The sequence below is a fragment of the Pelodiscus sinensis genome, chromosome 23 (assembly GCF_049634645.1).
Source record: "Pelodiscus sinensis isolate JC-2024 chromosome 23, ASM4963464v1, whole genome shotgun sequence".
Classification (NCBI taxonomy): Eukaryota; Metazoa; Chordata; order Testudines; family Trionychidae; genus Pelodiscus; species Pelodiscus sinensis.
Window position 1 is genome coordinate 396574 of NC_134733.1, and position 27975 is coordinate 424548.

The following is a 27975-nucleotide window of genomic DNA, read 5'->3' on the forward strand; positions in this document are numbered from 1 at the left end:
GGCAAGGCAACAGGCTCGCAGCCGCAGTGCCCTCTGCTACCTATGCCTCACACTTATTCTTTTACATCTATGGACAGACTAAAGGCTACCTCCGTACCCACTACTCCGCTTTTCGGTACTGACACCTCACCAACACTTTCCAGGTTCTCTCCAGCAGATATAATACACCTGCACCTCTGTGTAGTGAGGAGGAAGCTGTATCTTTCAAATGCTCTCTCACCCCAGCATTCCTCCCCCAGAAGGAGGACACCTCTGCCACAACCAATGATGCCTCAGTGGTACCCCGGCCAGTGGCTACCAGGGTGAGAGCCCATGCCTTCTGCTTGGTTATAATGGGATCCGTGGCATATCTCAGAACACACCAGTAGTAGCAACAATACCATCACGCTGATCAAACTCACTCAAGACACACTTCGGTGACCTCCCTCAATGTGTCTGGGAACCAAACGGATACCGATCATCCCTTTGATTCCAATGACTCATCACACCCGCCAACCCCAGCTCTTCTCTGGAGGATGCCCTCATGCCACCGCCTCCCTCAGCGGGCGATGATTCCAGGGCTTTTCAGGACCTTTTTTGGAGGATGGCTGATGCATTAGGTTGTGTCGTTAATGAGATTTGACACCCAACATAAACTCACCAGCATTCTGCATGCTACACCATTAGTAAAATTAGTGCTACCCACGGACCCTGCCCTCATGGATCTTGTTAAACACCTGTGGCAAACACCAGTGGCCATATTGCCAGTGGGTAAAATAGTGGACAGAAAATATTATGTCTCCTCTCAGGATGCAGAGTCTCTTCACACACCCTCCTGCCAACTCCCTTGTAGCTGATGCTGCCAACCAGAAAGCCAAACGTACCTTCCCAAAATCCACTTCCTGACAGAGTGGAAATGGCTTGATCTCATGGGTAGGAAAGCCTACTCGTCTGCTGCACTCCGGCTATGCATTTCCAGTTATACAGCTATGCTGGCAAAATACATCACATTTTCGAACAGATATCCACCTTTATTAAGTATGTGCCAGAATACAAATGGGAGCAGTTTAAAGCTAACGCAAATGAGGGCTTTTAACACAAAGCCAGGACAGCCTTACAGGCCTCCCTTGATTCTGCTGACACTGCCGCTCATTCCCTTGCATCTGTGGTAGTGAAGAAGAGAGCATCCTGGCTCCATAGATCTGGCTTTCCGAAAGAGGTTCAGACAAGAGTTGAGGGCCCAAAGCTTTTCAAGGCGTCCACTAACACTTCGTTGCACTCCCTGAAAGATTCCAGAGCCACTCTTCACACGCTGGGCATCCAGGTTCTTGTGCAGAAATGTGAACAAAATAAGGGCTATACTCAGAGGTACAGACCTGCCTTCTTTACTCAGCCACAAAGGCAGTATGCTTTCTCCACTAGAGAAAGCAACAATGCCAGAACAGGAGGTGACAATCCACTGAACAGCCCACGATGTCCCAGCCTCTAATGCTAGACAAATGTTTTGAAGTTTAGGTCTGGAGTCGTCAAACTCGTTCCTCCCCTCCCGTCCTTCATGGCACTCCAATATCCACACCTTTCTATCACCATTGGTGCCTCAAAACATCCAACAAGTGGATGTTGGACATCATAAATAATGGGTACTACATACCTCCCAAAACCCCATCCCCCCCACCCAGTCCCTCTCTCAGCAGCATTCTGTGCCAAGAGATTGACCACCTGCTCTCCTTCAAAGCAGTGGAACATGTCCCCCACTAGTACCGCAACACTGGCTTTTATTCCTGCTATTTCTTCACGGAAAAGAAGTCAGGGAGATGGAGGTCAATTTTAGACCTCAGAGGCCTCAGGCATTTCTTTTCCCAACGCTTCTGTATGATTACCCCCTCCACGATAATTCCCTCAACAGAGCAAATTTCGACCTCCAAGGTACATATTTCCATGTGCCTATCCACCCTGCACACAGGAAACACTGCGAGGGGACAACACTTCCAGTACATGGTACTCCCCTTCAGCCTCTCCACTGCACCGAGGGGATTCTCCAAAGTACTGGCAGTAGTCATAGCTCATCTGCGCAGGCAGGGAGTGTCCATCTTCCCTTATCTGGGTGACTGCCTGATAAGAGCCGACTCCTTTCAGGAGACAAGAAGCGGTCCGTGCTGCTATGGATCTTTCGATCCCTAGGTCTCCAAATAAACCTCTCAAAATGCTAACTCCAACCAGTCCAGGTGCTGGAGTTCATAGAGGCTCAATTAGATTGCACCACTGCCACTGCATCTCTGCCCCACCAGATTCCTAGCCATACAGGAACTTATCCAACTGCACCGCACAGCTCCCCAACTACCTGTCAGAACATGTCTCCAGCTCCTAGGCCACATGGCAGCAGCCACCACCGTGGTGCCTCATGCCAGATTGTACATGAGGCCTCTACAACACTGGCGCAGCACTGTCATAGAATCATAGAACCATAGAGCTGGAAGGGACCTCAGAAGGTCATCAAGACCAGCCCCCTGTATACAGACCAAGGAAACAGCCGCCTCAAGCTGCTCTCAGTGCCACTCACCATCAGGAAGTCGCTCCAATGGTGGTTGGATCCACAAAACGTGCACTGGGGTCCCCTTCCACAAACTAGCCCCCTCCTTCAGGATCACAACAGACCCGTCCCAAATAGGCTGGAGAGCCCACCTTGGCACCTGCACTATACAAGCCCGATGGTCACCCGCAGAGACCACTCTGCACATCAATATCCTCAAGCTCCGTGTGGTATTCTGTACTTGCCAGCATTTCTGAGACAACATCTCCAATTCTACTGTGCAGCTTGGTTGTCTGTAAAGACCTGCAATGTTTTACATCAACAGGCAGGGATGAGCCAGATCATATCCCCTCTGCAAGGAAGCAGTCCATCGCTGGTCTTGGTGCATATCACACAATATCACCTTGATTGCCTCACACCTTGTAGGCAAAGACAACACAACAACGGACTCTTTGAGCAGAAACTTCTCTTCCAACCACAACTAGGAAATAAATCCCACTGTTTTGCATCACATCTTCCAATGCTGGCGTTTTCCCCAGATAAACAAAAAATGCCCACAGTACTGCTCACGAGCAGGCATCGGCTCTCGTTCCCTAGGGGAGCCATTCACAATCCACAGGGGCATAGTTCTCCTCTATGCTTTTCCACCAATACCTCTTCTCAATCAAGTGATCATCAAGATCTGAGCAGACAAGGCCAAGGTTATCCTCGTAGCCCTGGACTGGCCCAGGCACACCTGATACTTACCTGCTCCAAATGTCATCTAGGCGGCCATGGCATCTCCCTCAGCTCCCGCATGTCCTCACCCAGTACCACGGTTGCCTTCATCACCCACATCTCCGCACTCTCCAGCTCCAGGCATAGTTCCTCAGTGGCTCACGCCTCAAAAATCACCATGCACAAACCAAGTACAATAAATTCTTCTCAATAGCAACAGATAATCTACTCTAAAATCTTACCTGTACAAATGCATCCTATTCATGGCTCCTTTTGGTCGTACATCCTGAGATGTGCCCGTAGGTATGAAGCTCAGCTGGAATATGGCCGGAGCACAGCTGGGACCGAACTGCTTCCTCTCCCCCAAACATTAATGAAGTCCAGCACCTCAGCATGGCTTCAAGCAGGGGGTCTTCTGGTGCATGGAGCAGGCATGGCAGCTGGAAAGATGCACTGAGAACACCATGAATTGCCATGCAAAAATCGGAAAGGGCAAGTCTGTAGGTTGGCCATCTAAGAGCTGGTTGTAGAGTTCAAACAGCTGACCAGAGAGGCAAGAACAGGCATTGGCGGGAAGGGTGCCGGAAGGCAGTCATGACACAGAACTACGCCATGGTGTCCACAGTGGTATCCCAGCTCTGTAGCTAGAGTGCAGCAAGCTCTCCGCTTCTCACCAAAGTGGTTTACATAGAGCACGCTAATTCGACAGTTAGCAGTATATCAGCCCCCAGCACTGTCAGTATCTTGCCAGTATAGACTTGGCCTCTGGTTAGTTGTAGATTTCAAACATAGTCATTGTCAGAAAAGTGGCTCTGTAAAATTGGCACCATGTTGTCGCAGGTTTCCTTCGCCTTTGTATCTTTGGCATACCACACAGTCCGTAAGTCTGAACAAGGCTTCTCTCACTGTCAGAGGCACAGGCTCCCTAAGGTACTGCTGTGATTCTTCTCTTTCCTATGTCATCAACAATACGTTCTTGAATCGCAACCGGGTAGACGGTTGTGCTGATGTGTGAAGCAGAATTGTCTCATGTTGGTTGTGTAGAGTTGGCAGTACTAAAACATGCATTAGTAGGAGGGAAAATAATCCTTTATTATTATAAAGCATTTTGCACTATATAAATGTTAAGTATTTTTCTGAGGCGTAGCCCTGTTAGTCTTTAGTTTTGGCCAGGTGGCGATGCTCTATATTAACTGCAAAGTCAATGGACATCCAGTGAAAGCTCAAAAATGAGGAGTTGAGTGGCGCCTTAAAAACTAACATTTATTTGGGCATAAGCTTTCATGGACAAAAACCCACTTTGTCAGATGCAACATCTGTCACAACAAATTGCAAAGTGGGTTTTTGTCCATAAAAGCTCATGCCCAAATAAATCTATGGGGCAGCAGTATTAATCTGTATCTGCAAAAATGAGGGAGACAAAGATTTATTAGGACATGAGCTTTCCTGGGTAAAACCCACTTCATCAGATGAATTGGAGTGGAATTTCCAGGAGGGTAGCTGTAGATATACCCATCATGCTTAAGGTTACTGCAGGGAAGGAACTGCATGTCCGTTTGGCTTGGATCTCGCTTGTCTTCCTTTCTGGACCCTTAAGTTTGTAGAGAGAATTTGCAGTGTTGTCACTGCACTCTGAGGTAGTCTGTCCCAAACCAGATACTTGCACAAGGGAAGAATGTTGTGGCACACAAGCATTTTGACACCTAACTTTTTGGGATCCCACTGCTGTAGCTGAATGACAAATGGAAGTGCAGTCTTTTGACCACAATTTTTTTGTTAGCTCTATAGTGACAGGCTTTTATTGTGAACAGTCAGCTTCAGGTCTCCAGGAGCTATACAGTAGTCCATCTGACAACTTTATTCCAAACTGCTGCATAGGTTTCTTTAAGGCAGGGGTGGGGAACCTAAGGCCTAGGGGCCGGATGCAGTCCCTGGCTTTCCTGGATCCGCCCCCTGAGGCTCAGGGCTCCCCCCAGCATTGGGGAGCCCATGCTGATGAGGGGTGGGTTTTTTGTTTCTCACTTGTGTGTAGCCCCTTACTGATTTTTCTCAGTGACCATTCCTGATTTAAGGACTCTGAGGAACATTCTCTCCTTCCTGCTTGCAAGCAATTTGATGCCCCTGGATTAAGGCAAGGTCTTTTGCTATCATCTGCTAAATAGGCTGGTGTTTAACTGTTGAAGTCCAGTACTCTTTCACAAGCTGTTCATAACTGGCAGTAGTGGGGAGAGGGAGGATGACAATTTGTATCCTTGTTAAGGGGAGGCTTAATGAATCTGCTGTTTCTGTTCGTGGAAGGTGTCATTTCAGTTTCTGGTTTTCATTTAATTCAGGCAACAAAATATAGAAGAGAACATGACGATAGCTATGGAAGAGGCCCCAGAGAGCTTTGGCCAGGTGGTGATGCTCTATATTAACTGCAAAGTCAATGGACATCCAGTGAAAGCTTTTGTTGACTCAGGTGAATTCCTCCCCTCTCTTCCTCAGCCCCTTTTCAATCTCTCTACCCTCTTCTGCTCTCCCTTCTCCTGGCTCTTTAAGGAAAACAGTGAATCCCCACAACAGATAAATGTATAGCATTCCTTTCCCACATAAAGCAGTGCATTAGCAGATTTGAAAAGATCTAATTAAAATCTGAATGTACTTTCTGACAGTTATTCAACCTAATAAAAAATGTGTGTTGTCGTTAAAACATGACGGGGAGTCGGAATCCCTGGGTTCTAATCTCGTCTTTGCTGCTAGGCAGAATGACTCGTCCATGGTTACACAGCTGCCCATGTGCCTCAGTTTGCCTAGCCATAAAATTGAGGTTGTTTTCCTTTATAACAAACAATTCTTGTATATAGATTTAGAGTTGTAAATATTCCATTTTATCGTTACTCTGTAACAATAAAAACCTTTGGGTAGTAGGGGAGGGAGGTGTACACAAAGAGCCTTTATGCCATAGTATAATACTGAGTCTTAAATTAAAATTTCTGTACTGGTGGATATCAAAATACTCCTTGGTCATTTTTAAATATAACTCTTGTCTCTGGTGGTAGGTGCCCAAATGACCATTATGAGCCAGGCTTGTGCTGAAAGGTGTAATATAATGAGACTGGTGGATCGGCGGTGGGCAGGCATTGCTAAAGGTGTGGGCACACAGAAAATCATTGGCAGGGTGCACCTAGGTAAGTAGTGGCACAGTGGGCTAACTTGTAATGGTTGTGGCTCTCCTTGGTGCCAAAAAGCATCTGGTTTCATGCTATCGAGTTTAGGAACGGTTCTAGAGTGGAGTACGAGTTTATCAAGAACACATTAAGTTCACACAAACTGTAACCAGGGTTCCAAGTTCAATGTTTTCATAATTACTCTAACACTCTAATTCTGGTAGGACTAGAGCCCCCTGCTGAGAGAACATTGATTCCTGGTGCTTGAAGGGTTAATATAAAATAGCTTTATCCTATGGTATAGGTGATCAGGATGGGGTGATGTTCAGGGCACAGTTCCAGTGCAGCTGAGTGTTGCTCAGCACTTCAGGATATCTGTGTTCTTGCACAGGCTTAGCTGAAGAAAATGCCATTCAATTACATTATCTCTGTTAAAGAAACTGACTCTGGATTGAAGCACAGAAATACAATCCAGACTCTGAGCAGTTTGCATGCTGTTTCTTTAGCTCTGGCTTGAAGGGTTGGCTGAGCAGTTCCCACTGTCCTGAACAGCCATGGGTTTTTAAAATAAACAAGAAAAAAAATTGCCCCTTGGGGCCAGCAAACTCACAATAATCATCAAGGCTGGCTTAGAGTAGATTTTCCCACAACCCACGTCTAAACAGCTTTTGCTTTGATTCCATACCTTACCTAAACAGATTTTGTGTCCTTGCCCTTTGCTAGAGAGATACTTGCCGTAGAACCCTCATGTTGCAGTGCTTGAACACTTCTTGCATCTAGAGTATGTATAACATGGTGTCTTCTGTGTTCTTTTCAGCTCAGGTTCAGATTGAAGGGGATTTTCTCCCATGCTCTTTTTCCATCCTTGAAGAGCAGCCCATGGATATGCTTCTAGGACTGGATATGCTTAAGAGACATCAGGTAAGTGAATCAATTGGTGCTTGTTTTGCAATGACCCTGGGCTCCTTTGGAAGTCTTTCATAAGGACAGTACTGATCTTACATGTATTTTTTTTAGAGCTGAAAAAATTTCTGAAAAACCTCTGAAGAGATCTGAGAACGTGGTTTTCCCACAGATGTTTCCCACTTACATCTTGTAGGTTGTAGGTCAGGGCTGTTCAACTTTGGAAGCCCCGGGGCCACAGTGATACTCACAGCACGTGCCAAGGGCTGCAATTTAAGTGTGCTTGCATATACATGCAAATATATGTGCAAATAGCTTCTTTCACACTGACGAGCATGAATACAAAAATTAAGGCAAGACTACACAAGCAGGCCCCATTTAAGTCAGTTTTACTCATATTAATAAAATGCAATATTTACCCAATTTCCACTCCTGTGACAGCACTTTTAATGAGCAATGACAGTCCAGGAATTGAACTACTAAAACACATCTCAACAGAAGACCATTCTATTGACTCACCGTTGTGGAGCGTGTTCCCAGAGGTGGCCGCGTTCAAAGGATCCTACCCACAGGCCGTGTGTTGAGCCCTGCGTAAACCCAAACTGCACCACGGGCCGCAATCCAACAGGCCACGTGTTGAGTAGCCCTGTTGTAGCTTGTACCATGTCCCAGCCTAACGGTCTTTGCTTTGGACTCTTGGGGCCTGAAACGCCTCAGAGATCTATACCTGAGCAATTTATTAGAGTGAGTCTGGGAAGGCCTCACATTTAGCTATAATCATAGTAAGGCAGAAAAGCTGAAGCGCCATAATTATTCAAGAGCTAGTTAATAGGAGCAGTGAAAAGAAGTCCCTTGGTATATTGAAGACATGAGCTTGCTGAGCTATTTCTACTCAGCCTGTGTTTTTAGTTGCTACGCTTTCTCAACCCTTCTTGAAACAGTTATTGTAACTTTTCACTTTAACCTCTCGATGTTTGGAAGTGAATTTTTTCTAGTGCATTGTTTAATTTGTCATTAATGGTGTTTTGTGGCTGGCTCTTACAAGCCAGTCCTATCAATCACATGTGTACTCTTTTCCCAGTGTTCCATTGATCTCAAAAACAATGTACTAGTGATTGGCACCACTGGATCTCAGACAACTTTCCTTCCGGAGGGGGAGCTCCCAGAATGTGCGAGACTGGCATATGGGGCAGGGCGGGAGGATGTGCAGCCAGAGGAGATTGCAGATCAAGAACTGGCAGAAGCTCTACAGAAATCTGTGGAGGAAGCAGGTACTATAAGAAGCCAACTCAGAGTAACAATCTGCCGAGTGCTGTCAGTAACTTGTCAGTTCTATCTCCTCTCCCTAGAAAGCTCCTTATTTTTCTCCGCTGTTTTAATGTGTCTTACTGAATGTAATGCTAGTGATGAAAAGGGGGGCTTCCCTTTCTTGCAGAGCCTTCTGACTGCTGGACTTTTCTCTCTGTAAGATCTAAATCAAACCTGTCTTCAAAGAATATGGGCCATTTTACCTTGGCCTGGCTTTGTGGTTGACAAAGTAGCTCTCCCCTCCCTCCCTCATTAATCTTATTGTATTTAACATACAGCAAGGAGACAATTTCAGTTAAGTGATATTTTAGCCATTTTAATGGGGAGAAATTTGTGGAAACAGCCATGAACCATGTTGTAATACCCACAATTTATACAGGTGCTAAAGGAGAAATGTAGTGAGCAGGTACAGAATTGTGCATTGATATTTATTTGCTCTATAACTTCAGAAATATAAATTTTATGAACTGTTTTTAGAAATACTAGTACTGTTTCTGTTTCTCTTTGATATCTCAGAGCTGAAATATTACTTGTAGAAAAAAATCTAATTCACTCTGCAGCTCCGAAAATCTGACTTCCTATGTAATCAAATGTGGAATTGCATTTATTGTGTCCTAACCTACTACTTCAGTGTTAAAGGGAAAAAATTTCAGAGCTGTGTCACTGCAGGTGTGTCACTAGCACCACAGAGTAGATGCTTACCATGATGATGTAACGGGAGTTCCTGTAGCTGTATCTAATTTGCCCCCTTGAGAGGCAGTAGCTAGGTCAAAGGAATTTTTCTGTCATCCTAGTGGTATCTGTACTGGCGCTTAAGTCAGCTTGTAAGAAGGCCCATACAGGGTCAGACCAATAGCCCATCTAGTCCAGTGTCCTGTCTCCTGACTGTAACTTCAAAGCAAATGAACAGAACAGGGCAATTGTCTGTTATCTAGTCCCAGCATCTAGCACTCAGAGGCTTGGGGATGTATAGACCACGGGGTTGATTCCCTGGCCATGTTGGCTAATAGCAATTGGGGACCTAGCCTTTTGTTTGTTTTTTGTCTTCACAGCATCCCCAGGGAGCAAGTTCTTCTGTGTGTGTGTTTTTTAACCCTGCTGTATATTAATTCCATTGGGTGACCTCTGAGTGATGGGATCCCCAGGATGCAGCCTAGGACCACAGGACTGCTGTCTCCCCTTAACTCTCTCCACCCTGGGCTGTGTCTCTCAACACCTTGCTAGTGGGCAGCAACAACCCCTCTAGGGGCTGTTGTCATTCAACGCCCTGCTAGATTGCATGAATATACCCAGAGCCCCACAGAGAAAGACACCAGAGCCAAATCCCTCCAGCTCCAAGCACTGTACCTCAGGAATCTACCATCTAATTCATCAGTTGGTTCACCACTTCATCAGTGGAAAGTGGGCATACACCAGCTTTTGTAAAACCGAAGCAGGTTTGCCACGTACTTCCCACAAACTCACTGGTAAAGGCAAGCAGTGAGTACAAAGTAGTGAGTTGACTCCCTAGGATGGAGAGAGGCTTTTCTCAGCAGTGGCAGACGACAGAATGAGGAGCAATGGTCTCAAGTTACAGTGGGGGAGGTCTAGGTTGGACATTAGGAAAAACTATTTCCCTAGGAGGGTGGGAAAGCATTGGGATGGGTTCCCTAGGGAAGTGGTGGAGTATCCATCCTTAGTGGTTTTTAAAGCCAAGCTTGACAAAGCCCTGGCTGGGATGATTGAGTTGGGATTGGTCCTGCTTTGAGCAGGGGGTTGGACTAGATGACTCCTGAGGTCTCTTCCAACCCTAATCTTGTTCTGTGAAATGTTAGGCAAAAGTCGGAGTAGTTACTGAAAGAAAAGAAACTATAAACGTGCGGTCTAAACTCTCAGGCCTATTAGACTGGGCAATAACTAGAACAAGCAGTTTTTCTCACCCCACTGGATATTACAGTCCATAGTATAGGTTGAACCTCCCTAAACTGGGACCCAGAGAGCCCCACTGACTGGGAGCTGGGCAGCAGGAAGATCAGCAGCTGGGAGCCCAGCGGGCCTGGCAGCAGCACAGCAGAGAGCTAGGGCCATGGCAAGGCAGTAGCCTGGCGGAGGGGCTGGAGCTGCAGCATTCTGGTTGCCCAGCAGGAGAGCTGGGCTGCAGCTTAGCAACAGCCTAGTAGGTAAGCAGGGGCCCAGGGCCAGGGCCAGCAGCAGCCTGTCCAGGGAGCTGGAGTTGCACAGGGCACCAGCCTGGCAGGGAGGCCATGGTCGCAACAGCCCGGGAGCCAGTCAAGCCTGGTTCAGTGGCAGGCAGCCCTGCCCAGCTGACAGCAGAGTGACAAGCTGGGAATGGAAACAAAGGCAGCCAGTGGGTTCGAGGGTCAGTGACAGGAAACCTCCCCTGGTCCAGCAGATTCCCTCATTGGGGACTGATCAGGTCCTGAGGTGCTGGACCAGGGAAGTCCAACCTGTACACAGACTTCCCCCTGAAAATCTGGGCCAGTCCCCCATGTGCGCTTGGTGAAGGTAGGGGTAGGGGAGGCAAGCCCCACCTCCAGCCCTGCCCCTTCTGGTGAGGCCCCACCCCTCACACTCATGGGCATCAAGCCGCACCCCAGCCTCCGCGGCCAGGAAGCACCAAGGAGGGAGGAGGGCATGTGGCCCCAGAGCACTAGGGAGGTGTCGTACCCAGAGCCACCGGGTAAGGCGGGCACTGGGAGGCAGCAACACTCTGCCCCAGTAGGCCTATAGTAGGTGTTCTGAAGGCAGTGTGTGGGTGATCCCCACCTAGGACACCAGCTGCCCATGCAGTCGCCTCAGTCAGAACCTTCAGTATCTTTTACTTGCATTGTAAGGATACATCTAGACTACATGGCTCTGCCGACAGAGGCATGTAAAATAGGCTACCCGACATAGTCAATGAAGCGGGAATTTAAATATCCCCGGCTTCATTAAAATAAAAATGGCCACCGCGCTGTGGCGGCTCAGCTGATCGTCGGCACAATGCACAAGTCGACGCAGATTGGTCAACAAGGGAAGCCTTTGTCAACCGCTGTAAACCTCGTTTCATGAGGCACAAGGGAGCGGTTGACAAAGGCTTCCCTTGTCGACCGATCCGCGTCTTGACTCGTGCACTCTGCCAACAATCAGCTGAGCCAGCACAGCGTGGCGGCCATTTTTATTTTAATGAAGCCGGGGATATTTAAATCCCCGCTTCATTGACTATGTCAGGTAGCCTATTTTACATGCCTTTGTTGGCAGAGCCATTTAATCTAGACGTACCCTAAGAGTGGGGAGAAGGGCCAATCAAGTGGCCATTGTGTTCTTTACACCTTCAGACCCATGTACTTGGGAGATGACAGTCCTGGCATGTCTGGGGGCCTTACTGGATCTCCAGGCCAGGCAGAGTAGTTCACCTGGTGCAGCCTCGTATCACAGAAGTGTAGCTCCCTTGCTGGACAATGACTATTGCTCCATTTTTTTTTCACACAGCCTGGGCGTTGGTTATTTCTTTGTTCTTTCGGGAGAACTAATATATGGCTAAATCTCCAACGTATAGTATGTTTTAGTGACAGCCATACAACACAGTTCTCATAATTTCATGTCTGCTAATGAGACACCAAATATGGATAGAGAAATTTGCTTTCACCAAGTCAGAGCCTTTCCCTGCTATCTCAGATGGTATAAAGAATGGGGGTTGCAAAGTGCTCCCCCAAGGGATAGACTGTCGCACTTCGGCTCTTATGAAAACTCTTCCAAGCTGAACGGTCCCAATTTTTTATTCTCTTTTCTGAAGGAAGCTGTTCCATGCTTATTTGTATTGTCCTTCTCTGCACCTTTTTTCATTTTCTAATTTTTGTTTTGAGATGGGTCAACCAGAATTCGAGATGGGGGTGTATCCCAAATGTATATACTGTAGTGGCATTATGATATTTATTGTCTTCTCATCCTTTCTTAATGGTTCCTAAATTCTGTTAGCTGCTTTTGGCTGTGTCTGCACACTGACTGCCTGTTTTCAGAGAACTATCCACAATGAGTGCAAGACTTTCTTGAACGATAACAGCTAATTTAGACCCCCTATTAACTGTGTTTCTTGAGGGTGAAGGGCAGTGAGTTCTTCACACCTCAGATGTTTTGAAGTGTTAAGGAGTGAGGAATCTAAGGCCTGTGGACAGGATTTGGCCCATGGCTTGCCTTGCCATAGCAGTGCAAGCTGGGGCTGGAGACTAGGGAGGAGCCCTGAGACTTGTGGGCCGATCAAAGCCAATGGGAGCGGAGCGGGGGTGGTTCCCTGCAGCACGCAGAGCCTCGTGTGTCTCCCACCCCAGCTTCTGCACCCCCCCGGACCCTGCACCTCCAGCCCACTCCTGCACCTTTCCTCCCAGACCTCATGCCCCCCCCAAGCTTGCTCTTGAACCCTCCCTCTCAGACCCTGCATTCCCACTTCCCTCCTGCACCCCTCCCTTCCACCCGCACTCCTATCCCCAGCCTGCTCCTGCACCCTACCTCCTGTCTAGACCCCAAATCTCCACCCCAGTACTGGGCAAATGCACTCTCTCTGCTTCCCCGTGGCAGTTGCTGTGCGATGGGGAGGAGAGACGACCTCTGCCACCACACTGCATCAGGCCCACTCCCCCCCCCCGTCATCCCCGAAGCTGCATCCTTGGGGGATGGGATGCTATGGGAGGGAAGAGTGGAACAACTGTGGGAAGGGGTTGGGTTTGGGGGCTGGTAACAGGCAGCCCTCCTTTCCCCAGCTCACCAGGAATCCTGGGGTGGATTGTACAATTGCTCCAGCTGGGGATGGCCCCCGGTCTGGGAGTTTGAGACCCCTGATCTACAGCCAAATCTGGTGTCTTAGGCTCATCTAATTATTTATAATTGGAAATGTAAAATATTTGTTTTTGTCCCATTAGAATGTTTGAGATGGAAAAAATCAAGGTTCATTTTTCCGAAGCCTCTCAGTAAGATTGTGACTTTACAATCGAAGATTCAATTTTATCTGAATCTCAAAACTGAGGACTATCAACCTGAAAAGTTTGAGATTTTAAAACTAAGCTGTTAGGGTATGTCTACACTACCACCCTAGTTCGAACTAGGGTGGTTAATGTAGTCAATCGAAGTTGCAAATGAAGCCCAGGATTTAAATATCCCGGGCTTCATTTGCATCTTGCCGGGCGCCGCCATTTTTAAATCCCCGGTAGTTCGGACTCCATGCCCGTGGCTACACGCGGCACGGAGTAGATAGTTCGAATTAGGCTTTCTAATTCGAACTACCTACTCCGTGCCGCGTGTAGCCGCAGGCACGGAGTCCGGACTACCGGGGATTTAAAAATGGCGGCGCCCGGCAAGATGCAAATGAAGCCCGGGATATTTAAATCCTGGGCTTCATTTGCAACTTCGATTGACTACATTAACCACCCTAGTTCGAACTAGGGTGGTAGTGTAGACATACCCTTAGAGACAAATAGAAGAACATTTCAAGAACTTAAAAAAAATGGTCTGGTAGCACTTTATAGACTAACAAAACATTTCAAGAACTGTTGTCATAAAGAATAGTGATAGAGATGCAGCTGTGTTAGTCTCGTCTAGCTGAAACGAAAGCCCGTCACCTAATAAACCATCTTGTTAGTCTTTAAAGTGCTACATAGTTCTGTCTGTTGTCATAAAAAATTGTGCTAATATAATTTAAAATTTTCAGCTGTTCATTTGCCAACAGTCTCCTCTTTTGGGTGAGGTAATGTTTTAGCTCTGAAGGAAGCTGAGTGTTTTAACCAAGGGAATTTAAAAAGAACAGACCATCTCTAGTTGTTCTACAACACTTGTGGAACACTGTAAAACTCGGGTATATGTATAAAATGAAGTGAGGTAGGTTTCCTTTTTTTCCTATCTTGAGTGATTTAACTGTGCTTTAGGCTCATTTGTCAGCAACCTAACATTTGTAGGCAATATTTAGCTACATATTGAGTTGTCATAATATTAACTCTTGCACCGTCTTCCTCCTTTCAAAATATTAGCTGCTTCTATGTGGCATCAAGAAAGCAGAGAAAGAGAGAGAGGATATAGTTCAGCCCCAAAAGACTCACCTTCCTGCAGGACGTCCTGTGCACTTTTGTAGTGGTTTGGATTTTGACTCCTGTTTGGCTCAAGATACATCAGAGTTTACATTGTACATCATTAGGTCAGTAAAGCTCCCATTTGAACACACCTGAATTAGTCCTGAGCCTTATTCAGTCTTTTTCAGACCCACCTCAGAAGGCCTTGGAATTTGGAGTTAGATGCCAGTTTGGCAGCTAAGTGCCTGTGAAAACACAGCTACTGTGCCAGTGTCATCTTGGTATTCTGCAGAGATAATAACAATTTACTCATTAGCGCGAAGAACTTCTCCATGTGTATTCCATTTCTGTTCAAGGATTTGTTCTCTTCCAGCAGTGTGCGATCCTTTCTTCCCAGTTGGATTCAAATGATGCCAACTCCCTGTAATCAATGAGATTTTAGGATATTGACAGTAAAATGACTACAAAGTCTAGCAGTAAATATAGAGCAGTGGTTCTCAAACTTTTAATTTCTCTCCACCTTCTTTGTTCTGTAGTTGCTTATGCATTACCCCATTCTTCCCAAAGTTCATATACTCTGCAGGCAGAGTCAAGAGCTGCAGTTGCTGGGCAGGTGCCGAGCTTTGAAGGCAGCACTGTGCCAGCAACAGTGCAGAAGTAAGGGTGGCAATGTGAAAAGTGATATTGATCAATATTACTTGTCATAGCAGATTTAGCTCCCCATTGCTGTCACCCCAGAACTGACAGCTCCACTTGAGCTTAGTGGCAGAGGAGAGGCCAAGCCTGGGCTGCCTCCTGATGAGGGATTGGCGGGGGGACAGCAGCAGTGCAGAAGGAGGGCTCCAGCTATCCCCTTTATCCAATCCCCTTCCCTCTTGCGTGAGCACAGCCCTTCTGCACAAGCCTCAGCAGCCCAGGGCTGACAGCCAGAGTGCTTTTAAAAATCTCATACATCACACACAGTTCATGCCTCCCTGGAGAGGCCAACCCCACCATTTGAGAACCCCCGGCAGTCTGCTGCCCTTCACAAGGGAAACCCTATCGCATATGGTGCGCTTTATCTGGAAGGAAATTATAGTTCCGATAATTGTATTGATTTCCTTGACAGTGTTTGAAAACAAATCCTTCTGCAGATTCTGCCATGTCTTTGGTGTTTGAAAATTCCATGTTCAGGTGTCTGGCAGGACACCAGCTATTGCTGCTGCCTAAATGGATACAACTCCCTGATGTATCTGAGTGGTTAGACCTTTATTACAGATTGGAAGAACACAATTCTGTCTTGTTTTTCCACTTACATGTGGTGGCACAGGCCTCACTGCATCCCTGCAAAAGACTGAGACAATCTGGAAGGCTGGAGGATTTACAGAATTAAAAACATACCACTAAGCAAAATTGTTGCTAGAGTAAAGTTAAGACCAGATGCGCAGGAGTGACCCAATGCATTCTCCTTCAGAAACTCCACACCCTGGCTTTATTTAAACGGAAAGCAATAGAAACAGGTACTTGGAGACAGAAACTTCTTACAGAACAGGAATAATAAACTTTCATAAAAATCCCAGGTACACATGTTTAGTCAGCAGAACCCAATCCATTTCTATATTTAAAAGGTGGAAGATTTTTTAAGATTTAAATTAAGGAAAGCAATTCAGTGTGTCTTAATTCAGTTGTCATGCTGGTCCTGTTAAAGGCCACTGAGTTTTGGAACCTGTGCACAGGGACAGACAAATCAGGCAGGGCAGCCGGAAGTTTTGAATAGCTGGTTGGAAATAAGAAACATGGACAGAGACTTTAATGCCATCTCTTGTAGGGACTCTGGTGACACCGAAGGTCATGCTGCAAATTTTACAGGAGCTTGGGAGCTGATGCATTTACATAGGATCTTAGCAAAAATAAATGAATGTAATTTTAACTTGTTGGTGAAGCATTCTGAGAAATAGAAATTGTTACTAATAACCAAATTGGCAGTTGAGCAAACATGTTCTTCCCTCTGTGAAGAAAGCTGCTGTTAGTCATGTTTGACCCTTGGCTACATCTGTTCCGGTCACTCATGTTCTGAAAACCTATTGATGGCTGAGACAAAGTGCTTCTGATGCCTTTCATCCAAGCATCTTACAATCTTGAGGTCACACATCCATTATGAGGCTGGTGTTCTCTCCTTGTGTAAAGTGGACATACAAGTACATGGGGATAAGTGATGTACCCAGGTCACAGAGCAAGTTACTGACAACTGGGAGCGGAATTCATGCACTGTTGCACTGGCCCCAGCTCCAGCTTCTCTGAAAAGTGCCTGCTGTGTATTTCCAGCAGTCTGCACAGTGAGCTATTCAAATAACGTGCACCACATATTTCTATGGAATCTGTAGCTTCTCCAACGGCTGTACCGATCAAGTGTAGCTAGTACAGTACAATAAAATCCTGAATTGGGTTGAAGAGCAGTTTCTTTTTGACTCAACATGGCAAAGTGCCTGAACAGACTCTTATGCCGGAATGGCCAGCTGAGCTTCTGCAAGGAAGTGAATGCAAGGAGCTCACACTGTTCAGAACCTGTCTTGGAAGAAGGTGGGAAAGGGGAGAGAGAGCGTAGTCGGAAGACTATAACCATGCATGTTGTGTGCTTTGAATTGCTAACACAAGTTTGGTGTGTTGTGTTTCCTAATCCAAACAGAACATCAGAAGCCTTGATGCATATAGTGTGTGTTAACTGCAGCTGGAGTGGGCCACAGATCAGGTATTTATAGCTACCCATTTCTGAGCTTTCACTACAACTTTCACACTGTCAACAGCAGGGTTCATCTTGCTTCAAACAATATTATGGAGAAACCTATGTGATGTGAAATTGACAAGCTTATTCCTTTCACATGGGGTGAAAACATTCTGTCTCCTTTTTCTAAATGTAACAATCCTATAGTGTGATTTTTTTTTCCTCGTTTAAACTTTTTTGTTTAAATCATTTGTTTGTGGAAAGGAGGGACCAAAAAGTTGTATGAGCTTCCCTGCATTACTTTCCTAAAGCACCTCATTTATCACCCACGGCATCTATGATGCCTAACACTGAAACTCTTGAACAGAGATGACTCGTTATAATGAACTGTAGGGTGACTTTGCAATGTACACAAACAGAACTAGGACAAAGCCATCTCACTGTGTCCTGTCTTAAGTCAAACCCAGGTCTTCTGAGGTGAAAGGCTGTATTCATTTTGGATTTATAAAACAAGAAGTTCATTTGTGTTGACAACAAGTCAGATTACCAATATGCAGCCCTAGGCCTCTAGTTGGTTGGGCTTTATCTGACAACAGATATAAAGAGACCTGGTTAACTATATGGTTATGTTAAGCTTCTTAACTAAGAGGCTATAACTTCAGCTTGCATTGGCTGTGTGTACAGAATTTTACAAATAAACCATGAACATATTATAGCAGTTGATTTTTTTTTAAAAGGCTAGCAGTTCCTAAACCCCTGCAGTAAGTTTATTATGCAAAGCTGTGATTAATTTGAAGTATTTTGGGCACAACTAAATCATAGTCATATTACTTTAGTTGTACTAAATTTTACACCTTGAAAATTTATTCTTCCTTGGGAGAACTTTGTTATTCAGCATTATGTATTTGAATTGCATGAATAAATGCCAAATATCTATGTATTACTGTGTGACCTTTCTAAACCAATGCAGGTCTTTCTCAAAGGCCCTTTTGGGTTCTGTAACTAAAGCGTTATAGGTTGCTTGTTTTATCCGCATGAAAACAGATGTTTTGAACTCATTTAACTTTGTGTGGAGGTGAATTTGCAGCTCCCTGACTCCTCCCCTTATGGCAGACATCAGTAGCTTGGAACAGAAAAGAAATGTTAAGTGAATGAAGACAAAAGCTATCAAGTAACTTAGGTCCACATTTTTACTCTAGAATTGTTATCTGATGGTGAATATTTTCTGAACTCTATATATCTTGTTTTTATCCACCACTCCGAGGAATTAAAACAAATAAACAATGGCTTTCTATTATTTTGTGATATTTCTCTTTGCTGTTGTTCTCACATCTTTGCTGCTAACAAGACAAAGAAAGGATTCTCTTGTTTGTTATGAAAAACAAAGCTAGGGGAGGGGAGCTGGTATTACATGTGAAACTTCTAAGGAAGTTGCTTTTAAACTTCAACAGACCAATAAGTAGCTATTCAAGCTAGTACACATTTCCATACACACATACTCACACACAATACCCTGAACATTTGTCCTGTTAAAGTGGCTGTATGTAATGTTGGGGCCTTTGTTGTTCCCCAAATTTGCATTCATTCAAAGAGCTCTGGTAGTGCTGTTGCATATGGTCTAATTACAGTATATTCTTGAAAAAGTTGCACTTCAAATGTACCATTCCCAAAATGAAATGGCATACCAAACTGATAAGTGTCCTTACTGCTTGTGGTCCAAAATTGTTATATTATGTGAAAATGTAATAGCTCTTACAATCCTAACTACTTCTTTCTCTTTCTATCCATGTGTAGAGAATAGTGATAAAGAAACTACCTCACTGGAAATGCCATCTTTACCATCTTCTGATGGATTTAATAGTCCAGTCCATTCTCCAGGATTAAGTTCCAAGATCTGTAATCCCACAAATCAATTACTTGATCACTCCGTCTCTGCCCCTGCTTCAATTTGCTCTCACAAATCTAATGTAGCAGAGATAATTGATCCCACAGTTGTGAAGTCTTTGGGGTCACAGGCTGAATGCCAGCTAGCTCCAGACCATCTTCTGTTACAAAATCTTCCTGATCATGCTGTTCCTTCAGCACACAGTGACCATGTCACCCAGACTGGAGCGGTAGCCTGTCACAGTCCAACTCTTCCTTCTCAGAACACACTGGGAGAAACAGTTGCAGCTGAGAGTCTAGTGAAATGTAATGCTAAAGAACAAGCCTGTTGTCTGGAATCTCCTATGGAAGTCAGAGAAGGCAGTTTGTCTGACACCACCAGCAAGCATGGGCAAGTTCTAGGTGTGCTGTTGCCTTCAGGACAGTTGGAATTGAACCAAATGAATGATCTTCCTTTGGATTTTCAGATGTACAAAGAACCCGTGTGTGAACAATGTTTGGATAAACAGAATGAACCAGCTGACCCAGAACACCCTTGGAATGTCAGTGGCCTTGAGTTACCTGCTGTGGGGCAGCAGGGCCTTATAAACATCCAGCCAGAATCCCCTGTTGACTCTCTTGCTGAGAGAAGAGAAGGTGAGCTGGAGAAGATAGAGCTTTCTTGCGGGAAAGATAATATCCCAGGGTCAGCATTCTGTGGTGATGCACATACAGACATCTTCATGAACACAGATTTAACTGAACAGTCTGCAGTCACAGTGCATAGCTTGTCAAGCAAACAGAGCACTCAAGTGAAGAGTATTGGGAGATCTGTTCAGAACTTGGATTGTTCTTTGATGCAGACGGAGTCTTCAAAGCATGATTCCTCTACATCTGTATTTTCAAGTAATCCAGTTTCCACTATGGATTTACTGCAGCCTAAGGGGAACATTGAAATCATTGGAATGTGTAATGAGTTACCTAATTTAGCAGCTGAAAATAGCTCTTCCTCTGGCATTCGTCAGCTGAACAGTGATACAGCAACATCCACTGAAGAGTCTTGTTTATCTTTAACAGCAGCATTGAAGGAGCTTCATGAACTTTTGATTATAAATAGAAAAGGGGATTCTACTGCTTTTATACCTGAAGATGACGCATGTGGGCCAGAAACAGTTTCTGAAGAGCAAATGGAATGCAAGGAGCTTTCTGATGATGAACGTGAAAGCTTGGATCCAGAGAGCGGGGATCTAGATTGCTCTTTTCGTATGGTGATGCCTGAACATGTGAACCCTGAAGGGCTAGCGGGGACACCATCTTGTGCTATGAAAACAGAAAATGATAGCTTTGAGGTTTTAAATAGCAGCCAATCAACTATTGAAAAAGATGCTGTAGAGATACAGAGGTCATCCAGTAAGAGTAATTCTGTCATTCTGAGCTCAGTTGCAACACTTGATCACCTGCAGAGTAACGAAATTTTACCTGAGTGCTTAGTAAATGACCAAGTTCCAGCCAGTCAGACGTTAGAGCTGAACAGACTGTGTTCACCTGACCTCAGGGTGGAGGAAGATGCTCCGAGCCTGTTAGCAGAAGTGTCTGAAATACCTGACAGTTCCTCAAACTCTGCGAATCCAAGGCCTCCACAAGGACTTGTGGAGCCTTTGCTTTGCCCATCCATCAGCAACCTGGAACTGAGCTCCAGAGTCCTTCCGCTGCCTGTTTTTCCTGCCGCTGACATTGATCAGATTCTGAAAGCTGGCTTTACCCTGCAAGAAGCTCTTGAAGCTTTGGAGCAAGCTGGTGGGAATGCAACCCTTGCCCTCCTCTTTTTATTGGCCAAGAATATCATAGTTCCTATGTGACCATGTCACAAAGGCCTGACTGCTCCATTCTTCATTTAGAGAACTTATTTAAATTCTATAGAGTAATCTGCAAGATGAATGCTGAGTCAAATTATTTTGGCTGATTTTTCTTTTAATTCTATGATCTGTTCTCTGTGTCATGCATTAAATTTGGGCAAGAAAAGTTTTGTCATTGTGTAAACAAATTCGCTTTTACTTTTCCTTAAAATGGTGCATAGCGGAATAAAACTTTTTATATAATTGTATGATTTTAGAATTGGCTCCAACAGTATAAATAAAAAGCAGAAGCCATTGAGAATCACCACCGTGTTCAGCAAAAAGCAGAATTCAATATGTATGTACCTGCGTCTGCAAGGCAAGGCAGAGCATATGCTGTTACACGTGAGGCACACAAGCTATGAATTCAGTATGGTACAAACTGAAACAAAGTTTGTCAAATTGAGGTGTTTGGAATTGTACCAGTCATTCTACTTCTGCTTTATAATCAGATATTAATCTGATGCTGATGAAGAATTGTAGCAGCTACTAGAGGTATGTTGATGCCCACTGAGCTTTGCATCCACAAAAGTGTTGCAGAGATGTTCAAGGCTTGCATCTTTTTGTGCGCTGAAAGCTGAATGCATCAATTGTCAAAATGCTTTATGCTATTGGGCAAGCATGTTAACGTTTTTACATGGCAGGGAGAGAAAATTTGATGCCAACAAAAATGAGACACGGCAAAATATCTGAAAATGTCTTGGTGTAAATCTTTATTAGGGAGTATGAAATGCAGTTTGAACCCCCCCCCCCCCCCCCCGGTTTGGCACTCTCGGGACCTGAACAGTGCTGAACAAAGCAGTTTGCCAGACCAGGGGAGGCCAATGCCACCCTGCTGCCACCACCTCAGCAGGGCTGCTGGACCATGGATGTTGCCAGACCAGTGTGTCCTTGTTTAGAGGTTCATCCTGTAAAAGGGTATTCTACTCCTTTATAGCTTTGTCCATAAGCTTCATCTACACAGAAAAGGAGTGGGAGAGGAAGCCTTCTTAACCTTATGATTTGTGCACTGAGTAGGAATCTGTAATTAAGGGAATGATATTTCCTTTGTTTGGGGGTGATCAGTCCCTCAGTAATTTTTAAAATAGACACTCCAAGGCTATGATTTTCACTGCCAAAATGCTAACTACAAAACCACAGTGGATTGCAGTTCAGTACCTTGTGATAAGTGATGACTCCCCATGTAAAGCAACCTGCAAGTAGGGCACTGATCTGGCATATGCATTACAACCATTGAGGCTTTTTGGAGGTTCTAACAAGACAGAGATGTGCTCAGGAAAGCCTGGTTCCAGGAAAAATAGTTCAAGGAGATGTGCTATTTTCTTCTTCATAGAGGTTCTTGGCACTATTGAGAAAGGGAAGCACGATAAAATATGATACCAGATTCTGAGTAGAAACTTCAGTCTGGTCCCCTCTGCAGATCTAATGTGGCTTCACAAAATACAATCTCAGATTTCCAGCTTCAGATAAATAAGCTCACGTTGTGAGTCCACAGTAGCTGACCAATTTTCTCAACACATTAGGTACCTCAGATTTTTCTGGGCTTCAGAACTTATCCCTGTTTTCTCTTGCTTAGAATATTTGCATATGTGCATTTGGTAGCTTTCAGAGGAGTGATTTATAATCCACATCTATTCAATTGGATACACAGATGGGAGAGTCCCTGAGAGCAGTGAGGGATAGCTTGACTCTTTAAAACCAGTGCATAAAGTAGGCAAGAACAGACTTGAGGAGTCCTGTGAACATCCAGTAGAGCTTTCCCTGGAATTGGTGGTGGTAGAACTGAACCTAAGTAAAATCCAGTGTTTTATTTTAGATCCTGATCAAGGCTTCTTGAAGAAATAACTGGTGTCAGGATTTTTACCAAGCACTAAAACTTTTCTGAGGAACAGGTGATGACAGGAAACTCCTTGTGAAATATAAGCACCTCAAATATGGCAGTTCCTGTGTGGTGAGCTGCATTGTCTTGGGTCATTATTGTAGAACTGACTTCTAAGAGGCCTTCTAAAGGGCTGTTGAAGATGAGATGCTGTAGGAATTTTTGAGCTGAAGTTCTATGTCCAGTGTTACTCAGGTCAGACCAGATCCTCACAATGGTCCCTTCTGGTGTTGGACTCCATTAAAGCCTTTTAGCCTATTTGCATCTGGCTGAGCAATATTCAAAGAGTAGCTAATAGTAGAGCTCCTCTCTTTCCCATTTAGGCTGTTCTCAATTCAAACAGCCAGGCTTTGCCCTAGACAGTGCCATCCCCAGTGGGATGCGGGACTTGGGACAACCCTGCCTCTTTCTGCCCCTATTCACCCCTTCCCCCAAAACCCTTCCCAAAGCAATGTGGCCTGGGGGATGGATGGAGGGGCTGGGACCAGCAGCAAGAGGTCAGGGGCCCCCTGCACTCACTGTGTGGTGGTGGGAAGTGAAGCATTCTGGCCCCAGCCTACTGCACTTCCCCATATCTGGCTCCCAGCCACATTGCTGGCCCTTGCTGCCCATACTCGGCACCCGAGTAGCTTCCCCAAACTGCCCAATGGCTTGCTCCAAGATATGCTCGTGCAGCACCATGGAGACTTCAGTGGGAGCTTCTTGGGGCAGATGCTCAAGGATCTGCCCTCTTGTGCTTGTGTAAGACAGAATTTGCTGCCCTTAGTGCACAGCTTGGTTTACTGCCCACTACTTAAAACACCAGAAATTAGTTATCTGATGTTACAATACCTTTGTCAGGTATTGTTAACATGGAATTGTCAGTACATGTTAATTTTTTTTAAAGTAATTGCTAATAGCCAAATGAGGGGGCGGAAGGGCTGCTTTGCACCAGACAAGTTGTTTGGCCATAGTTACTTACAAAATGTACCTACAGAATTTATGCTAATGAAACTTTAGAGCATCAACCAATTTGCTTTGATAGTTTTATTTTATTATAAAATTCTGGGGTTTTTGACGTTTTTTAACTGCTCATCTGCCCGTGCTGTACTGTAAATAAACAATCAGTACTGATAGGAATTCCTGTGTTGCTTTCTCTGAATGGCTAGGAACTGAGGCCGGAACCCAAAACAGTAAAACAGCTGAAAAATCTGCCCAAGAGCCATCTAAACTTGGTGAGTTTAATATCTGTATTATATGAAATTTTGTTTTGAGTGAACAAGGCAGTAGGATTAAATTAGAGAATAAACAGGACTGAATAATGTTGGTTCTTAAGGAACAAGATTCAGTAAACAAAATTATAAAATTGAAGAACCATTTAATTTAAACTTCTTAATCCAGTAGAATGCCTAAGGTTGTTATTCCTTACAAAGAGCTCTAAGAGCTGTTGTCTTCTATGTTAGTGTGGCACATATCCTTTTGCTATGCCCTATGCTACCTCTGTAACAAAGTGATGTAGAAAGACTGTCAACAAAACTGTGTGTATTTGTCCTCAGAGAAGAGATTTTGGCACTTCCCTTTTTCCTCCTCTTCCCACTCTCCCATCCAAAAAAAAGTCATTGAGTCAAGGCTTGATTTTTACAATGCAGATGACTCCTTCCCAAATACTTCCCGAGGGGATTAGAATCCAGCCTTTGTAAACCAAATAACATAAATTATGCCCCCCCCCCAAAAACTTTAAAAAATGGTTCTGTAGCACCTTAGGGTGCATCTACACAGCACTGTAAACTCTAAATTGCTTATTTTGTAATTTGGCGCGTATACACAGCGCCAAATTTTGAAATAACACTATCTTGAGACATCCCTTAACCCTTGTGGAATGAGGTTTGCAGGGATACCGAAATAGCACACCAGAAAGTACTTCGAAATAATGAGCAGCTTGTTAAGATGCAGGGTAGCTAAATAGCAGTACAGTGTAGATGTACCCTTAGAGACTAACCAAAAAAATATAGATGATATGAGCTTTCGTGGGCACAACCCACTTCTTCAGATGACAAATATGGAGCAAGAGGCACTGTTTGAGGGTTAAAGCATTTAATTAATGTTGCATGTGTCAAACCAAATACATGACTGGAATGTAACTTTACATGCATAACTTTGTGATTATATGGGAGTTAATCGGTTAGAAGCAAACAAGGATGAGTATGAATATGCTGATAACTGTGGGCTGGAGTGGGAGGCAAAATGAAAGACAGGCAAAGATGGAGAGAATATTCATTTTTCTTTAACTGGTTGTTCTTTGTCTTAATTCTTGCCAAGAAATGGGCCCATCTGAGACTGATATTCTCCAAAAGTCTGGGTTCAATGTTGTTCATTGGCCTTTGTCCACTTCCAAATTTCAGTTAAGTACTTCTTGGTAGCTTTAGTAGAGGCAGCAAAGATAGAATGGGTAATATAAATTCCCTGCTCTGAAGAGGAGTCTTTCCAGATGTGTTGCATTACTATAATAGCTTAAATCAAAGGGTCAGAAACTCTGCAAAAAACTGAGTTAAATCTTGTGAAATCCTGGTGAGGGAGGAAAATGTTTCCTGTAGTGCTGGCCCTTCTGTGGCTAGCAGGACTCTGCTCTCTGGGGCTGTCAGCTAGGGTAAGTGCTCTACTCAGAGGGTGTGCTTGAGCTTGCTCATTGCTTTCGTAACTTGCAAACCATTGGGCTTTTTAAAAACCTCTGCCATTCATGAGCAGAATGGACAACAGGCTGTAAACTTCAGGTTTCTTTACCAGACTTGGGCTTTTCACCCAAGCTCCAGGGCAATTCTAGCATAAATTTATTTTCTTTGATTTTTTCCCCACTGTTACATGTCAGAAAGGAAAAATGCAGCTTATTTTGGTGCAGTCTTCCCCTCAAAAGCAGTATAAATATTTCTTTTTGCATTGTTTAGTCTGCAGCCAAATATCAAACTCTTTTGTTTCTATGTGACCGATGCTTTTTAGGTTTTGGTCTTGCAAACTTACTTAAGGAACTTGAGGGGAACTGTACTCAGGAATCCTGAAGACATGTCACTTACTCTTCTGGGCAGAACATATGTGGTTTTTCTAGCAGTTGGGTGTTGGGGAGGTAGGATTCTTTGATCCAGTAATGGGATGGAGTTCTGTCCTCAGTAATATACAAGGCTTTTTTAATTTGATTTTTTTTAATACTGGGGGACTGTTTGTCCAGGGGAAAAATTGATGTGCAAAAACAATTTGATATTTAAAAAAATAAACAATTTTTATCATAATGTTGTCTTGTCAGTTTGTTCACAGCATTAATATATAAAAGAGTTTTTCTCTGCTTTGCAATATATTGACTTCCCCTACTGGCTTCAAAATTCTTATCCCTACGTCTTTCCAAAGCAAAGGTGATTTCCTTGTAATATTTCCATTTTTTGATAAGTAACAAGCTTAACAGAAATTTACACTGTTATAAAAAAATCTCACTTATAAAGGATAGTGATAGAAATGTATCCGTGTTAGTCTGGTGTAGCTGGAACAAAATACAGGACTATGTAGCACTTTAAAGACTAACAAGATGGTTTATTAGATGATGAGCTTTCGTGGGCCAGACCCACTTCCTCAGATCAAATAGTGGAGGAAAATAGTCACAACCATATATACCAAAGGATACAATTACAAAAAAATGAACACATGTGAAAAGGACAAATCAAATTTCAGAACAGAAGGGGGATGCAGGGCGGGGGGGGGGAGAGAAGGTAAATGTATGTGAGCTAATGGTATTAGAGGTGATAATTGGGGAAGCTAGCTTTGTAATGGGTAAGATAGCTAGGGTCTTTGTTGAGACCCACCATAACCCCAAATCTTTTTCAGGGTCATTGCTTCCCCCATCCTGTAAGTATGGCCTATGTGTTTTGTTGCTAGGTGTATACATTGACATTTAGCCATATTGAAATGCATATTATGTTCGTGTGCCCAATTTACCAAGCAATCCAGATCCCTCTGAATCAGTGACCTCTGTTTTTTCACTGCAAACTTTTTCTTCCAGATAATTGATAAGAATGTTAACTAGCATAGGGCTGAGAACCAACACCTGAAGGACTCTACTGGAAACACTTTCTTAGTGACCATTGTTGGTTTACAACCATTGCCCCTCTCCCCCTGACATTTGAGACATTAGTTACATGTGTAGTGGAAAAGGAATAAGCTAGATTAATAAAAACATATTGTTACCAGTAATACTACATCAGGTGGTACCAGCTCTCTGAAAATCACCCCCCACCCGAAGTGTGAGAGGGCTACGGAAAGTGCATAGAGCAGACTTCAGTCACAAGTGGCTAAGGCTTTGCCTCTTGTACCTGTCTGCCCCCACGTAATTTGAGCAAGGATGCCAGGAAGGAAGATGATTAAACTGTGCTCAGCACCTTAGAGATGTCACTGAGTTTAATCATCACCCAGGTCGCTTCCTACCTGCCATTTGTAGGGGGTGCAGGACCTGAGATAATCCGCCCTCTTCCTGTCCCCACTCTTCCTCCTGCCCCTATGGCACCCTTTCCCCATGCCTCCTCCCCCCAAGCGATGTGACTCAGGGCCTGGCATGGAGCAGCAGAAGGGGTTGGGTTCTTCCCCTCCCCCCACAATCACTATGGTTACAGGAGCCACCGGGGGGGTCTGTGTTTCTGCCTGAGTGCACCATTCTCTAAAAGGCACGTGAACAGGACAAACGAAAGTAGGGCCTGGAGGGGCTACTGCTCCCCCTATGCCCCTCCCTCAGTAAAAGTCTGGTTCAGTCCTTGCTGCATCCCCGCAGAGGGCTGGTCAGGTCAATGCACCACACGGGGGAGAAGGTAGTGGCCAAAAAACACTTATAACCTCTTTAGGGCCAAAAGGTGGAGGCTACTGGAGTAAAGTGGGAACCCAGAGTGATCAAAGGACAGGCTTGAGGAGCCCAAAGGGAGGGACGCTCTTGTGTGGCAGGTTCCAGGCTTGAAGCAACTGTCTACATGCCTTTTGAGATCAAAGCAAAATGCAAGGACAGTTGAA

At 44.6% G+C, this 27975-nt stretch overlaps 1 protein-coding gene across 4 annotated transcripts in view; it reads left to right on the forward strand.

Moving 5' to 3' along the window:
- The window catches only part of DDI2 (DDI proteasomal shuttling factor 2), a 56592-nt gene extending 31927 nt beyond the window's left edge, over nucleotides 1-24665 (forward strand). For 2 of the 4 annotated variants that reach the window (XM_075906336.1, XM_006129786.2), the window contains 5 exons: nucleotides 5560-5687; nucleotides 6268-6396; nucleotides 7193-7296; nucleotides 8360-8549; nucleotides 19117-24665. In XM_075906336.1, coding sequence (XP_075762451.1) covers nucleotides 5560-5687; nucleotides 6268-6396; nucleotides 7193-7296; nucleotides 8360-8549; nucleotides 19117-21044 — 2479 coding nt within the window. In that variant the 3' untranslated portion in view covers nucleotides 21045-24665. The other 2 variants (XM_075906338.1, XM_075906337.1) reach the window with 2 other exon arrangements.
- Nucleotides 24666-27975: the final 3310 nt, after the last annotated feature.